The following is a 14,427-nucleotide window of genomic DNA, read 5'->3' as shown; positions in this document are numbered from 1 at the left end:
GAGCAGATATCGCGCGAAGGTCAATGGCGTTCGTTTTGGAGGTATTGCTGGGAAGAGTCCGGTCAAACGCCAGGGCTATGAAAGAGTTAGCGAGGGCTTTAAGTGAATGCTTAGTGGGGTATGGCGGACGGGGTCGGTGGTCTTATCAACACGATCTGACGCTCGATTTGGAAATACAGAGCATCGTGACGTTTGTGCATTCGGCGGTGTTACTGTAGTCTCCCTGAGGGAAGGGTAACGCCAGAGCTGCATGGCGCATCGATCTTCCCCGCATCAAAGGGATCGGCAGCTCGTATACGACATCCCCGCCTCAGCAGCCATTACTTGTTCGGCATCTGCTTCTCGTAAGTCCAATCAGTTACATCCATCCAGAGCCCGACGGTTGCCGGATGACGACAAAGCAAGGAGAAGGTGGCATCGCGTGAGAGCTGGACCAAGATGTAGGTATTGGATTGATTGGAATGTATTAACGATGCCTAAGAACAGCTACGTACGCATGTTTGGCTAAGCATTGGCTGCAGCCTGGAAACCTACAGGTGACATATGTTGTGTTGACGTGTGATCCCCTCCTAGTACGGGATGCCGTTCGTTAGAAGCTGGAAGTGGTCGTACTGCTTCGTTGTGTAACTTCCGGCACTCTTTCGAATCAGGTCCCTCATGAACCCTGCGGCCTCCATCTCACTCTTCTCCAGCACAAACCTCTCCCGAAGATGCTTAATAGTTTCGGGCTTAAAGCAGGGGAGGTCGCTGTCCAGCATACAGATGACGAGATGGATCAGATGTTCGGCGTGCGGACGACACGCAAGGAACGCTTTGATACAAAGCTCTTCGAACCATCTGTACGATTGGTTCGGGGGATTGTTACCGCCCAGGACTGCAATCATTTCCGTCGTCAGCTTGAACGGAGCTCGTTCAAACTTGATACCACCCGGTGCAATATCGAAGCAGAACCCGAAGTCGATGTGTGCGATTTGGCCTGCGTCCATGATCATTAAGTTACCGTTGTGCCGATCCTTGAACTGCAGCAGATACGAAATGACACTGTAGGCGGCGTGGCTCTTGACAAAGTTGTTCCGCGCTTCTTGGTAGCGCGGTGACTCTTCGCCTCCATACTTGGCCAAAAAGTAGTCATGCAATCCGTTGACAGCTTCGCGACCAAGCATGTCACGAGAGATGGAATTGGGAAGCACATCAATGACACCGCAGCCTGGTGCTGTGGCCGTGACACGATATGGATATACCCATGCATCGAGACCAACACTGTTAAAAATACTCCTGAATGCGGAGATCATTTGCAACGCGAGCAGATCCTGTCGGCAATCGTCTCCAACCTTGAAGATGGCTGACTTCCACATTTCCACAGATTGGCTTCCCGAGTCTTGGCCCGTCACATCATCGTCATCGTTATCTTTGACGATATCCTTGCGCATACGAAATGTAGCCATGTAAGGTGCCTTGGCGTGAGACTGCAGAGGCTTACCAGACTTTCGATCAATACCAATCACAACACCCTCTGGGTTGCACGGCAGATACACGCCGACATCGACTTGAATTTTGCGGAGCTCTTCTTCGATTTTTTCTTTCTTCTCAGGCTTGGACCTCTTGATATACGGTCGAAGCTTGCCGGAGATGCTCGTGACCTCGCTGAAGAAGGCGAACTCGCGCTCGTAAAATCCTCGATCCTCTTTGGTGAAGCTGGACACGAGTCGATCCATGACTTTGTCTAAAGTGGGTTTGACAGGGTCTGGGATCTCAGAATCTTCGTCTTTGAACGAGTTGGCCTTCATGTTCCAGATGATCTGATGCGCGAAGAGCTGAGAGAATTGACCAGCTTCGACAATGTATCTTTCGACATAGCCTAGTGCATCGTATCGAAGCGTTTGCACAATTTGTGGCACATAGAAGAATGTGACGTCGACCGGATGGCTTTCCAGCGTCCTCATGGCATACTGAATTATAAAGGCATGGTTGCCGTAAGCCGGCATGAAGTATGTGACTGCTGTTATTGGATTTATGGGCTTCCAATACAACAGGTACTATGAAAGTCAACCATAAGCACAGATGGTATACGATTACTATAGATCTTACCTTCAATTGGAAAATCACGTCGTTAGGCAGTGAGGAGCCTAGCAGTATTTCAAGTGCTTCGGGCTCCTCGAGTACTTTCTCTGGGAAATTGAGAATCTGCCACCTGACTTGTTGATGTATACCTGGAACTTGGAATCGCGATGCAAGGTGAACGGCAAGCGCCGGATTTTCTGCCCACGCAACCTTCACCATTTTCGAAAGATCACCCTGATGTCGTCAGCAACCTCGAAATCTCATAGGCAAGCGACCTCAACAAACCTCTATAGGTAACTTGTGGTGATTACCGTCCGTGAAATGATGTCTTTCCTTGTAATTCAGCGGAAACAGCCACACCATTAGTCTTGTCTGCTCGGCCGAGAGTAGCTGAAGTAGGAGGCTCTGTTTATCTTCCAATGATCTAGTGGAGGTCGTGACTTTGAAGCCTACATCTGCAGGACTCTTCTTCAGCTCTGCTTGGATATCTCCCAGTATGTGGGTTTCGGCTTTCATCTGCAAGCGATTACCGCCGTAGGACCATCTGTGGATGTGTTAGCAACTACGGTAGATGCTTCAAATGATGATACCAACTTCAAAGGACTTGCAAACCAAGCCAGAGCAGCGCCCAGAATCTTATCCTTCAGTCTCCATCTCTGCTTATCATGCACACTAGTGTTGTACTGCAGAATCCTTAGAGCAAGCAGGACAATATGCAGATGCACTTCTCGCGCTAAGGGATGGCTTGATGTCTGTCCATGTCCAACAGCGTCTACACTGACGCGTATCAAGCGTGTATATATTCTCTCGATATACGGACTGCATAGCCTACTTGCAGCGAAGTGGCTTGAAAGGAATTGAATAAGCCGGAAGTGTGGCGCAATAAGATTGGTAGCCTGTTGCTGCCGACGCAAGAGGGCAGGCTTATCAGTTGGCGCGAAGTCATGCTTCACGAAGAAAGGGTCTGGTTGTCTACACCCAAGTTAGCAAACATCTTGACGGTGGTGATCGTACGACCTACGTAAACTTATCGTTGAAGATGCCACGTTTCTTTCGAATCGTGCTTTCCCAGTTTTCTGCAATGGTCGCGAGCATACGTGACTCCATTCTGGGATTCTCTTTGATGACACTTGTCCACAGAGAGATTCCAAGCTTGATCGACTGCTTCGTGAATACAGCGAAAGGAATACCAACAAGATGCTGTACAATCGCACATTGGTCTGTTTGTACTCGACACAGTAGGGCTGCTGCTCTACGCAGGATATCACGTAGCTCCGCAATGGGAACATGCCGATTCTTAGTAGTCCGCACCTCGAGATCAATGAGGAGTTTTGTAGCATCATCGATACTGCGATCCACTGTAGGACGCTTATCGATACGATGGAAGCCTTTGGATCGGTCAGCCATGGTTCGGTCCCGTATGCAGGTTGGCGCGCTTACCTTTCTTGTCTTCCCTCAGCCACTCTTCTTCGTACTGATCGACCAAACCATCTACAAACCGGTACTCCTGCCTCGTAGTGTACTGGGCAACGAAGTCCGAAGCTTGATTAATGTCAAGGTCGTGAGATTCAATAGCACCTAATCTGTAATAAGGATAATGCATAAAAATATTCCAGGGAGGCTTGTCCTTACCCAGTCGCTGATCAGTAGTGGGAACAACAGAACCCATCTCTAAAGCGAATGAGCGTCCTAGAGAGACGTGTCCATAGGCACCATCGTCATCATATTCGGAAAGATACGTCTACTTGGTCAGTCGAAGCCATAATACATGATTTGAGTGTTTTTACCTGAAGCAGTCCTTTGATATCGAGAGGCGCTATGTCAATCACTTTCAAAACCCAAGTCCTTGCGTGCTTTCGGAACTCAGCGAGTGTGCTATTCCGGGTCGAGTAATCATCACCGAGTTCGACTTTCACATCGCCATAGGGTGAGGAGAAAGTCGACCTCCACTCGTATTCGTCTGTGTCGGCCTCGAGACACGAACTCCACATCATGGACAGTATTTCTAAAAGTGCGAACAGAGCACTTTTCTGACAAAGCGTGGATGGTACAGCATTGATGATGATATCTGCACATGCAGTAGCCACTGATCGAACTTTGGCGATACGATGGCAGCACCCAGCAAAGAGCTGAGCAAGTTGATAGGCCAGGTATGGCGTTGAGAATGCGTGGAATTCTCCCTTCAACGTCTGTGAAAGGTATGTGTTGACCACTCTCTTCGATAAGGCGACCATACATTCACCAATTTGATCCTTTCGGAGCTTCGGGTCCAAAAAGTAAGTTAGTATGGCTGTGCAATTACCACAGCTAGCACGAAGATCTTCCAACAGATAGACGGCATTGACGAAAACAACCTCGGAGTAACTGAGCGATCTTATGGCACTCTCTTGCTGCGGTAGCAGCCTGATGAGGCTTTTCTTCTGCTCATCGGTATGCTCTGAGCTCTTGCCCCGACGTAGAATTGTATTCAACTCGATGTCACTTTCGAGTTGGTCTGCTCGCTCTTCTGAAATGAGTGGCTTACTGTACTGTGCCAAGGTTCGAAGTTCCTTCTCGTATTTTTTGACAAGATTGCTTGTTGGATGGAAACCATGGACTGCCACGTTGAACCATGCGTCACGCTGCAATGTGAGAATCTCTTCATCGAGCTCGTGATCCTGTCCGTCCGCGTTGACAGCAACCAGGGTCGCGAGCGGCTCCAGGAGCTGAGCGATCTCTTGAGCCGCGAATTCTGTGTTGCCATGGTGCTTTGTATCCTTTCCAGGGGCGTCACCCTGACTGATTATCGAATCAAGGAAGCTTCGAATGAGGATTTCGAACAATGGAGACTTGATTGTGATCTCACGAGCCAATTTAATGCGGGCACTCATGACCTGGAGTTGTTGTTAGTGGTAAAGTATTCCTGAAGATCGTGCATGTTCTTACAGCGTGTAAAATAACATCATCATTGTTGATGAGAGCGTCATGGGCGATCTTCGAGTACAGCTTCAAGATGCTCTTGAGTTCGTTGGCGCCGGTATAGGCTCCGAGCACGGAGCTTTCGCTCAGAATTCGAGCATCTACTGCAGGTGTCACCTTGCCTATCTTTTGCACAAGCATAGATAGAGCCAAAGCGATGATTTTCTCGTCATTGCTGCTCTTGGCGATTCCAATGACAGTTTGAATGACGATAGCATAAACGAGCGATGGCTCCTCAGTATCCTGTGCTAACAGAGAGATTGTGCTGCCGGTGTTATCGCCTGTATTGGTCACTTTAAGTTGACTGCTCTGCGGTGGCGAAACAGCACCATTGCGATCTGGCAAAGACGTTCCACTGAGGACATTCCCAAGGCTGTACAAAGTTGTTATGACTGCATCCTCGGGAAGTCTTTTGAGAATTCTACTTAGGCTATCGGCGGCAACGTATGCGGTAGGCAGGTCTAGCCCACCTTGCACAATCAAGCGAGGCAGAATTCGACTTAGATTGGCCGCAGTCGCTGGAGATGCCTGGGCGATGATGGGTAAGCATTTCAGTGCCGTTGCTGCCAAAGAATGATCAACAAGCTGAACTGGATCAGAAAGTGTAGCCTCTAGCCAGGCAAGGAGCGTATCTGGGTCTGAAATTTCTTCATTGTATACCATGCAGCAAACGAAAGTCTTGAAAATGTCTGCCTTTACTTTGGATGCGATCTGCCGTTGGTAAGGAGAGCCGACCTGCTGTAGATAATCCGAAGCGCTGTTCACAAACTCCATCTCTTCGATGGCAATACTGGCAAGGTCTTCAAGAAGCGCATTCTCGGCAGGATCTAGCTCACTCGGATGACCTTGAGGATACTGCTGCAGATAGTCAAGCACCGGGACTGAGAATTCCGGATCTGTTGGGCAGACGACCAATGCTGACGAAGAAACAACCAAGTTCATAAAGCCTTGATGCAGGAGCATAGACCCGAGCGGGCGGCCATTGGCGATATAGTGCTTCGAAATCCTCTTCCATTCTCGCAGATGCTTTTGTTGGGATCGAGAAGTCCGCACAACTGACTGCGCTGCTTCAGTTGCAACCATGAATTTCTCTGTAAGGGCTTTTCTGATGTCAGAAACAAGCTGTAATCGTTCCTGCGCAGACCAAAACCTTGTATACTTGGCCGCCGCGTCAAGGAACCCTAAGATAGATAGGTTTAGTGTCATTATAGTTTCCAGCTCCGTACTTGAGGCATCTTCGGAAGCAACATCTCGATCGAGTGGCCCGCCAGAGAGAGAACTAGCAGTCTGAGCCCATTGACCAACATAAAGGCGCACACATTCCTCCATCCGCGGTCTGAGGCTTTCATGATTTATTCCCAGCGAAAGTAGCGCGCTTGTGAGGTGGAGGGTGAGCGACTCCCACGGTGAGGGTTCAATGTCGCGCAGAGCTGGCGAGCTTGGGATGGTTTGGGAGGATGATTCTGACAAGTATGGCCCAAGCTGATGAGCCAGCTGCTCGGCTGAGTCCAGAGACTTCACAAGCGGTGCGGCTTTACATAAGGCAATTATAACTTCGAGCTCCGCGGTTTTCTGCCATGGTCATATTAGCATTCATTGTTAGGCATGAATGCCCATACAGGAAGCTCACCATCGGAACCCTGGCCGTTCCCACAGAGCCGTTCAGATTGCCATTTGCATTTGCATTTCCATTGACTTTCGTATCCGCGGAAGGGCATCGTTTGCAGAGATTCGTGAGGTCGACATAACCTCGGGGTGACGGTTTCGTGGATAATGCCGCCAGCTTCTCAAGCGCATTGCGCCTGACGCTTCTGTCGTTGGGGAGCACACATTAGCGGGCATGTAAGGGTCTCACTTGAGATATGTTCTCATACCTTTGCATTGCGTATGCTGTCGCGGACTGTCGAACGTAGATCCTGGATCCTTGGAACTAAATGGGAGTGACGAAACATTGTTGTCTTCTAGTCAGTGATGGGTGCCTTAGTTGATGCCTGGCGGCTTCCGGAGCAATCCTCCTCCTCGGAAGCTACTACTCAGCGCATGTGAAGGCCCTAGTCAAGATTATACCTTATTGTTCTATATTCCATCTAGATATAATTTACTCCGTATTGACATATTATATCCTTACAAATGCTTCATAACAATCAGGGCGCGTACCATCACGAGTCTATAATCATTCGCTACTGCTGAACACAGACGTCTATACCATCCCAAAACCCTGAATCCCATACCCAAGCCCCTAACCTAGCTAACAAGCCAAAATAAAAAACCCATTCTCCGCATCGTTCGAAAACGCAATGTTCGCATATGTCCCGGGCTCACTAATCGCAAGCTGAAACTCCAGCACGATATCCGACGCACAAGGAAAGCTCGCAATTGGCGAGCTTACGATGTCCTCCAACGTGCCATCGGGACCCACAGGCAGCGCAGCCAACGAGCCAATATACGACTTCGAGGTACTGCTACTCCGCCTATACACGTCCAATTTGATGTCGCCTGTAGCTCGGATGGCGAAACCGCGCTCAAAGTTGCCGAAGAGTGTACACTTCTTGCCGGCGCTGGGGTTGGGCTGCCACTCGAGGATCTGATTCTCGAAGTAGTCTGGGTCGTCCGGGAAGTCTGCGGAGGAGATGGAGGCCGCGGCGTAGAAGCCTGGGTCCGAGATTGTTTCGTAGGATTTGCATGCTCGTTGCGTGAGCACCGGGGTGGAGGGAAGGGCGAGTGCGATCGCACTGAAGGTAACGGTGGCGAGTGTTGCGAGATACATGACTGATCTGGATGCTACGGCTCAGTGGAATGCTAGCGGATAGAAGCTGTGATGGTGAGGCTCTTCTCTTAGGACTGAGTTGATGTTATATACGGCAGTTTGCAATCCCCTGATGATTATTTTCCACCAACTGTAGAAGTTCAGTGAGGCCTACCTTCCTCAAATGATGACCTATTGGTGTCAGCAATCCGTTGTATTGGCATAGGATCAGAGAAGCTGACGGGGCGGTGATATGCAGCCACTTTGTCTCTGAGGCGGTCTTGGAGGGCAGGGAAGTTGCGTTCTCAATGGTATCTAATCTTCGCTGATGCAGCATCTGGGTGGCTCTGTGTCAACGTCCCTATGGGGGATGCGCGGCACAGCGTTCGTCTCGCAGTTATGGGTGGTCTAAATCAGTTATCCAAATGCACCAGCGTTTTATCTATCCCTGTAGAATATGAATGGTCGAGATATGCTGTGCAGATGCGAGGGCTGTCAAATTTCGTGCAGCTGGCCGACCTCACTACGTACCCCTGGAATCTTTACCAAGCATGCGGTTCCGAGAGCTAGGCAAGGTGTAAGCGAAGGCGTTCTATGGTGCTTTCTTCGGCCGGTTCTGCCAATTCGATTGGATCCGTGCACATTGACCCTGGCATCAACTATCTCCTTAAACGTGCGAGACATAGCGGAATGTCATTCTCCTCTTAAGCTGGCACCTAGAGCACAATAGTTTCAATCTCAAAACAAGTGTAGCATCAACTGGGAGATCAAATTTGTTGAAGGACCGATATAGGCCAAAGATACCAGTGTCGAACTGATGAAAAGTCTTGGCTCAGAATAGCCTGAGCACATTACTTGACCCTTGTAGCGGGATCCATCGGATGTTTGGCTGTTATGACATGGGATCTGACAGGGATGAAAATCGCCCCTGCGTAAGAAAGGTCAGCACATCAGACCATCGTATATGAGCTTCGTGATAAAGGAACACTAGTGAATGAATGGATCAAGGTCAGACTCTCGGGTTCACTCGTAGAACGATAGTATGAGAGGCGGAAGTGTATCGTCCGTGAGTCCACCACTGAGCGTAAGCCGCACACTACAGCCTCATGAAGTCTGTTTTCGCTGACGACTGTCTCAGTCGCTCACAAAGCGATTGGAAGCAAATCACGACTTCAACATGTCATTGAAGCTGACAATCGCTTGCGTATGAACAAGAATAGTAAGCAACGCCAATCGTGATTGTGCTCGTATGCTCCGGCCACCGTCATTACCCAACGCCTCCTATGCATAATACATGACGCATTTTAGATCCAAAACATCAGTCGTCGCCCACCGTTAGTTCCATTGACGGATCCCGCCGTATGGTCAAGTCCGTGAAGTTGGTCTCATTTGTGATTTCAAGCCCTTTTTCATTAGCCAAATGAAGCACGCATATGAAACAGAATGATGTGGAGATGTCGTCCATCTGCTGCTTAGGATAGACGTCTTGCAAGTTGTTGATAAGTTCCGTGAATTTGAAAGAGCCATCCTCGGACTTGTGGATAGGTTTAGCGATTTGCTTCGAAGGAGTCGGTGGGACAGTGACCTGGAGGATATTAGCAATGGTCATCCAGTGATCAGAAGCTGGCTTACCTCTTCATAGCCAATCCCTCTCCAAAGGTTCTCCTTCAACCTCCGTACGTCTACCTTTTTGGCTACTCGGGCGTATTGCACATATTCAGGTCGGGACCGTCTGCTCTGTGCAATAAGATTTTCTCCGAATGCTCCGCTTTGTGACCCAGGAAATGCCGCATCTAAAGGTATTGCAACATCTCCACCCTCGATTGGAGGCGCAAAAGTTTCCGGGGCATCAACGAACTCATCGTCATCCTCGTCAATGCCTGCACCGGGCAAGCCAAGGCCATCATCTTGAAAGAAGTTTGCGTCATAATCACCTTGAGGATTCTCACCCTCTGTTGATGGGATCGCATCTTCATTGCGAGCCCAGTACTCTTCGCCAACTTCGCCTTCCGGGACCACGTCGTTACTTGGGCCAGAAGTGTGCCCGCCGTAGCCAGTTCTGCGTGGTCCCATGCGAGCTTTGGGTTTGAGAAACAGCTGTAGCAGTTGCCGCGAGTTGAAATGCTTGTCATCTGGAAGCAGATTCCTAGTCTTCGACTTCCACTGTGCTTTGGGTAAAGAGATAGCTGCATTAGTTGACGGTTTTGTGTACAGAGCATCAGCTAGTGATTGGCTCATAGGAGCGAGGAAATCGATCTCAAACGGCTCTTTCTCTTTTCTCTTGGGCGCCGGTGTTGTAGTAGCCTTTGTCATATCCTTTATTCGTTTAATCTTCCAAAGTTCAGGTCCCGCCCAATTTTTTTGCAAAGCTTGATCGAAATAGTTCAAAACATTCTCATGGTCCTCAGCTCTGGCCATTGAAATGGCATACTGAGCATTTTCCTCAGTTCCACCCATCTGGGCATCGCCATCGTCTTCTCCGTGCATCATCGTTACAGCATGAACTCGCATTTGTTTCTCGAGGGCAGCTTCTTTGGCCCAGGCTTCTCCACCCTCGCCAAAACCAACATCCGCAGGTAGGTCAAAGCCCCCAAGCCCACCATCATCATCGTCGTCGTCGAAACCAAGAGCGTTCTCTCCATCAATGAAAACTCCTGACCGGTCGCCTTCACCTTCATCCTCCTTATGTGCGTCTTGCCGCCAGTCTTCTGGGGCTTTGAGAAAAGGGAGATCCAACGAACCATTAGGGTCTCCAAAGTCCACGTTTTTGAGCGAAGGGCAGACGTCCTTATCGTCCAGCTCCGACAAATCCGGAAAATATTTCGCACCTAGAGCACTAATGTCGGTATCGAGATTCTCGTTTTGCGCAGAAGTCTCCTCTACTGTTTCTTCGTTCGACTCGACGATACTAGATCTGGTGTCTTGGGCGGTTGCATCTTGTGCGTCGTCACTGCTGTCAAAGACGATTCGCCCTTTTTTGTCGATTGCAAGATGGTTGAGCAGTAGACCTTTCGCGCCGCCTTCGTCGAAATCTGCAGAGACCTTTTTGAAGAGTGGATCCACTGAAAATTCCAGCTCCATCTTCTTCAATTGTAGTTGTGCAAAAGATGATACGAGGGTGGCTTCAGAGGATCGTTGCGTCTTCTTTTTCTTTCGCTTTGTGCCATCTTCGCCCTCCTCTTCCTCGCCGTCTTCTCCATCTTCGCCATCGTCATCGCCCTTCCGGCCTTTATCCCGGCTATCCGCTAGACCACTGAGCAGCTTTCCGGTTTCAGTTGCGACGCTATCCACGCGATTCGTATAGATTTTGACACAGCCGTCCAGTGTGCAACTTGCTTTCTGAAAATTGACCCCATCCCCCTCCTTCAGCAATCTCATGTCATGGAAATAGTCGATTAGCGCAAAGCTCCAGGAGTTAGCGGCATTGATTTTCTGGTCCTGGTTAGCCTACTCATTCTTGATCTCTCACAATCGCGCCCACGAACGTTGTCTGTGGCCATTTTCATCCATGCTTCGAAGTCTGCCAAAATCGGTACTTTTCGAAGAGGCGTCATGCCTTTAGGAGTTCTGTCATCGTCGTCTCGTCCGATCGGGGTGTGTGGGCTTCCACCCGCTACGAGTGATAATCGCTTGTTGCGAACAGGCGTGGCCGCAGCCTTGATCTGATTGATCTGGTCCGCATGTTGGGCCTGTCGTGATTTCAGACGGTTCGCTTTCTCCTGTCGGTCGTCGTTGAGAGGAATCCTGACTGAAGGTGAGCAGATCGCATTGCAGTGCGGCAAACAACACTTACTTCATAGGTGTGCCTGAGCCCCCATAGAGTGACTGGCGCGATTGGCGCGAGCGCGGCATCTCTGCAACTCTCACGATCAGGTCAGGATGCCGTTGTCGATGTTAAAGAAGCCTTAACTGAGGCCCTTATTCTCATGTCGCTGCAGTCTCTCGTCGGGCTTGCCGTCGCGTTTGTTTGTGTTTACCTAACGCACGAACGGGGCGCTAAGTGGCGCTAGGCACTAGGCCACGTGGGGCATAGCACAGTCACGACCCCACGTGGGCAATTCACCCATGCACGTTCCTCTTTGAGCTTTCAGACTTTCAATTTGACACAAGCACGCGTCAACACGATATTGAGGCATCTACACTCAACCTTCTACTACCCAACCAATCCCAAGCAGCTATCAAAACACTAGAGAACATGCCATTGACCAGCAGTGAAGCTAAACAGCCGTCTTCAAATCAACCCATCTAATTTTAAAAGAATTCTGGTTCGGCTTTCCTCACTCCGAATCTTTGTCCAATGACGACCAGCATCCCAATGCAGAATGCGCCTCTCATCTTCATCGCATTGCCTTCTATGAAACCCGCATGGAGGAGATCCTCACAGATTTTCCAGTCAATGAAGCCCAGCTGCTCTACGGCGTCCTGGGTCAACAGACTCCTCATCATCTCATGCACTGGCCCATCAACTTTAAACCTAATAGGGGCAGTAAAAGGGTGCTTCGTACGCTTATATATCTCATCTGGGATAAACGGCTTAGCAGCCTCTTTTAGAACCCACTTCTCGTTGAACGCCCCGGTCTCCGGGTCGTAGCGGATTTTCATGGACGGCGGAAGATTGTTGACATATTCAGTCAAATGGTGGTCTAGAAATGGCTGACGCCCCTCGATGCTATGTGCCATTTCCATTCTATCGCCGAGCTGCACGAGATGGATGTTTGCAAGCATTATCTTGGTCCAGATGTACAGCGAGGAATGCAGTGGGTGCCATTTGCGCATTATCTTATCGCGTGCAGTACCATCGATAGCGTGGTGTACGGCCACAGCACGTAGTTCATTGGTACCGCACTCTTGTTTGACCCAGGACGCTGCTGCATTACGGATGCCACTATAGCTGACAATACGTACATAGTCGCAATTGTTGATCTGGCGCTTGGCAAAAGAGGCCTCTGGTGGATCATGGACTCGGTTGGATATCATTTGCGAACCATCTGTATTAGTCTGATCATTTTCAAAGGTATCGTGCAGGGTCTTGCGGACAGACTCTGGGAGTGTATTAGAAGGAGAGGGCCAGGAGAGGTCAGGCTCGCGGACGAAATCTGGCTGGAGATCGAAATAACCAGCAAATTGCTCGTCGGAGCCCTCCCCAGTCAAGATCACTTTGATACCGTGTGCTTGAGGTAGTTTTGAGAGAGCAAACTTTCCAATGGCGCCCAGATCGGCACTGGCTGTTTCGACGTGCCAGAACGTGTCCGCGAAGTTGGCAGCAATCGTTTCTTCGTCGATTTCGACGACATATTTCTGGACGTCCAGCCACTCTGCAGTGCGTTGAGCAATAGCTAAGACTGTTAGTAGGGGGTTAGCATTGTTCTATAGTAACGTACGCTCTTCGTCAAAGTCCTTGTCCATGAACTTGATACTGAATACATTCATCCTTTATGCCGCACTACCGAGCTCTGCCCCTTCTGTCTCCATCAGATGCTTGACCATGCCCGCAATGACAGACGAGTCAAGCCCACCGCTCAAGAATATCCCGACTGGGACATCGGCGCGCAGACGTACTCGTATCGCTTCAAGGAGACGTTCACGGACACCCTCAATCATCTCCTGCTCAGTGCGAGTCTCCAACTCGCGCTACATCATGTGAGCACCAAAGCAGCCATACCAGCTAGTGTTCTCTCACCTTGTCTCTATACTCGATATCCCAATACTTCTGTTGTTCCAGGGCGCTGAACCCAGTACACGACAGATAGTGACCTGGACGGAGCCGATACACATCCCGGAAAATCGTCCTCTTGTCCGAGATCCAGGCGTTGTCCCATAGAGCTTGCACATCCCATTCAGGAGTCCAGTCGAATGGCAGAAAAGCTTTCATCTCAGAAGCCACCAAGAGCCGCCCGTGCTGGACCGTGTAATAGAGGGGCTTTATGCCATATCGGTCATTTGCTGCCATGAACAACTTCGTCCTCGAATCATACAGACTAAACGCAAACTCGCCTCGCAGTCGAGACAAGAGCGAGAGACCATGCTCTTTGTACAATGCTACGACAATCTCCGAGTCGCACTGGCTTTTGAAGGAATGCCCGCCGCGAATCAAATCCTCGCGGATGGCGTCATGGCCGTATAGCTCACCATTCACGACAACATGAATGCATTCCTCGGGATCATGGAATGGCTGCTCCGCTTCAGGACTGAGGTCGATGATGGACAGTCGATTGTGGCCGAGAGCTACTCGACAGTCATCGCTTATCCATTGGCCGCGAGCATCCGGCCCGCGATGTTTGATCTTCTCCAGACTCTCGTTTAGTCTGTCACTGAGGTATGTGCGCTCAGTTGCAAGGTGATCTTGAGCGTAGACTGCAGCTCGACCATTGCGAGTAGCTGACTTCAAAGTGACTGCACAGCTTATCCCACACATCGTCTCGGGAGGTGAAACATTCCGGTAATGAATCAGCAGCGGCCCGAGTCAGTTATGGAAGTCTTTCGCATACATATATAGTCTTAGGCGTGTACTGGATGTAGTGCGTACAAACTGAATGCATATATCTGTGCCGTACAGCTGCATGACATCGCTAAACTATTGGATGAGAATGACTTCTCTTTGCGAGCTAAATTTGGCCCTTGACTTTCGAGTAGCGATGAATGCAGTTCTTAACTTAGCGCTT

General features: G+C 49.8%; 4 protein-coding genes across 4 annotated transcripts; all 4 read right to left on the bottom strand.

Annotated features, from left to right (window-relative positions):
- Positions 1-410: 410 nt before the first annotated feature.
- Positions 411-7,007, bottom strand: EJ05DRAFT_339209 (uncharacterized protein). The gene is made up of 11 exons (XM_033740905.1): positions 6,894-7,007; positions 6,650-6,830; positions 4,987-6,591; positions 3,849-4,934; positions 3,694-3,802; positions 3,502-3,639; positions 3,083-3,449; positions 2,656-3,033; positions 2,347-2,605; positions 2,089-2,295; positions 411-2,036 (listed from the first exon to the last, which is right to left on the bottom strand). Exons 1-11 carry the CDS (start codon positions 6,899-6,901, stop codon positions 570-572), a joined length of 5,805 nt encoding a protein of 1,934 aa, XP_033601707.1. The 5' UTR covers positions 6,902-7,007; the 3' UTR covers positions 411-569.
- Position 7,008: 1 nt separating this feature from the next.
- Positions 7,009-8,181, bottom strand: EJ05DRAFT_339237 (uncharacterized protein). Its single transcript, XM_033740906.1, has 5 exons — positions 8,008-8,181; positions 7,941-7,957; positions 7,685-7,793; positions 7,552-7,624; positions 7,009-7,205 (listed from the first exon to the last, which is right to left on the bottom strand). Exons 1-5 carry the CDS (start codon positions 8,100-8,102, stop codon positions 7,200-7,202), a joined length of 300 nt encoding a protein of 99 aa, XP_033601706.1. The 5' UTR covers positions 8,103-8,181; the 3' UTR covers positions 7,009-7,199.
- Positions 8,182-9,083: 902 nt separating this feature from the next.
- EJ05DRAFT_499669 (barren) lies at positions 9,084-11,617 on the bottom strand (the record flags this gene model as incomplete). Its single annotated transcript, XM_033746882.1, has 4 exons — positions 9,084-9,350; positions 9,398-11,197; positions 11,251-11,509; positions 11,559-11,617. 4 exons carry the CDS (start codon positions 11,615-11,617, stop codon positions 9,084-9,086), a joined length of 2,385 nt encoding a protein of 794 aa, XP_033601705.1.
- A 399-nt stretch (positions 11,618-12,016) lies between these two features.
- EJ05DRAFT_437718 (asparagine synthase) lies at positions 12,017-14,180 on the bottom strand (the record flags this gene model as incomplete). Its single annotated transcript, XM_033741801.1, has 3 exons — positions 12,017-13,107; positions 13,213-13,396; positions 13,446-14,180. The coding sequence occupies 3 exons, from the start codon at positions 14,178-14,180 to the stop codon at positions 12,017-12,019; spliced, it is 2,010 nt and encodes a 669-aa protein (XP_033601704.1).
- Positions 14,181-14,427: the final 247 nt, after the last annotated feature.

Source organism: Pseudovirgaria hyperparasitica, assembly GCF_010093815.1.
Source record: "Pseudovirgaria hyperparasitica strain CBS 121739 unplaced genomic scaffold EJ05scaffold_6, whole genome shotgun sequence".
Taxonomy (NCBI): Eukaryota; Fungi; Ascomycota; class Dothideomycetes; order Acrospermales; family Acrospermaceae; genus Pseudovirgaria; species Pseudovirgaria hyperparasitica.
Note: the sequence above shows the minus strand (reverse complement) of the source record. Positions and strands in the feature narration are given on the sequence as shown.

What these genes read in the sequence shown, in the direction of transcription:
- EJ05DRAFT_339209 (XM_033740905.1), bottom strand. An exon ending in CACTACTGATCAGCGACTGG is followed by an intron (nt 3,640 to 3,693) that starts GTAAGGACAAGC and finishes ATTACAGATTAG; the next exon opens with GTGCTATTGAATCTCACGAC. An exon ending in ATCTTCAACGATAAGTTTAC is followed by an intron (nt 3,034 to 3,082) that starts GTAGGTCGTACG and finishes ACTTGGGTGTAG; the next exon opens with ACAACCAGACCCTTTCTTCG.
- EJ05DRAFT_339237 (XM_033740906.1), bottom strand. Translation starts at nt 8,102, where the DNA reads ATGCTGCATCAGCGAAGATTAGATACCATTGAGAACGCAACTTCCCTG. An exon ending in CATGCAAATCCTACGAAACA is followed by an intron (nt 7,625 to 7,684) that starts ATCTCGGACCCA and finishes TTCCCGGACGAC; the next exon opens with CCAGACTACTTCGAGAATCA.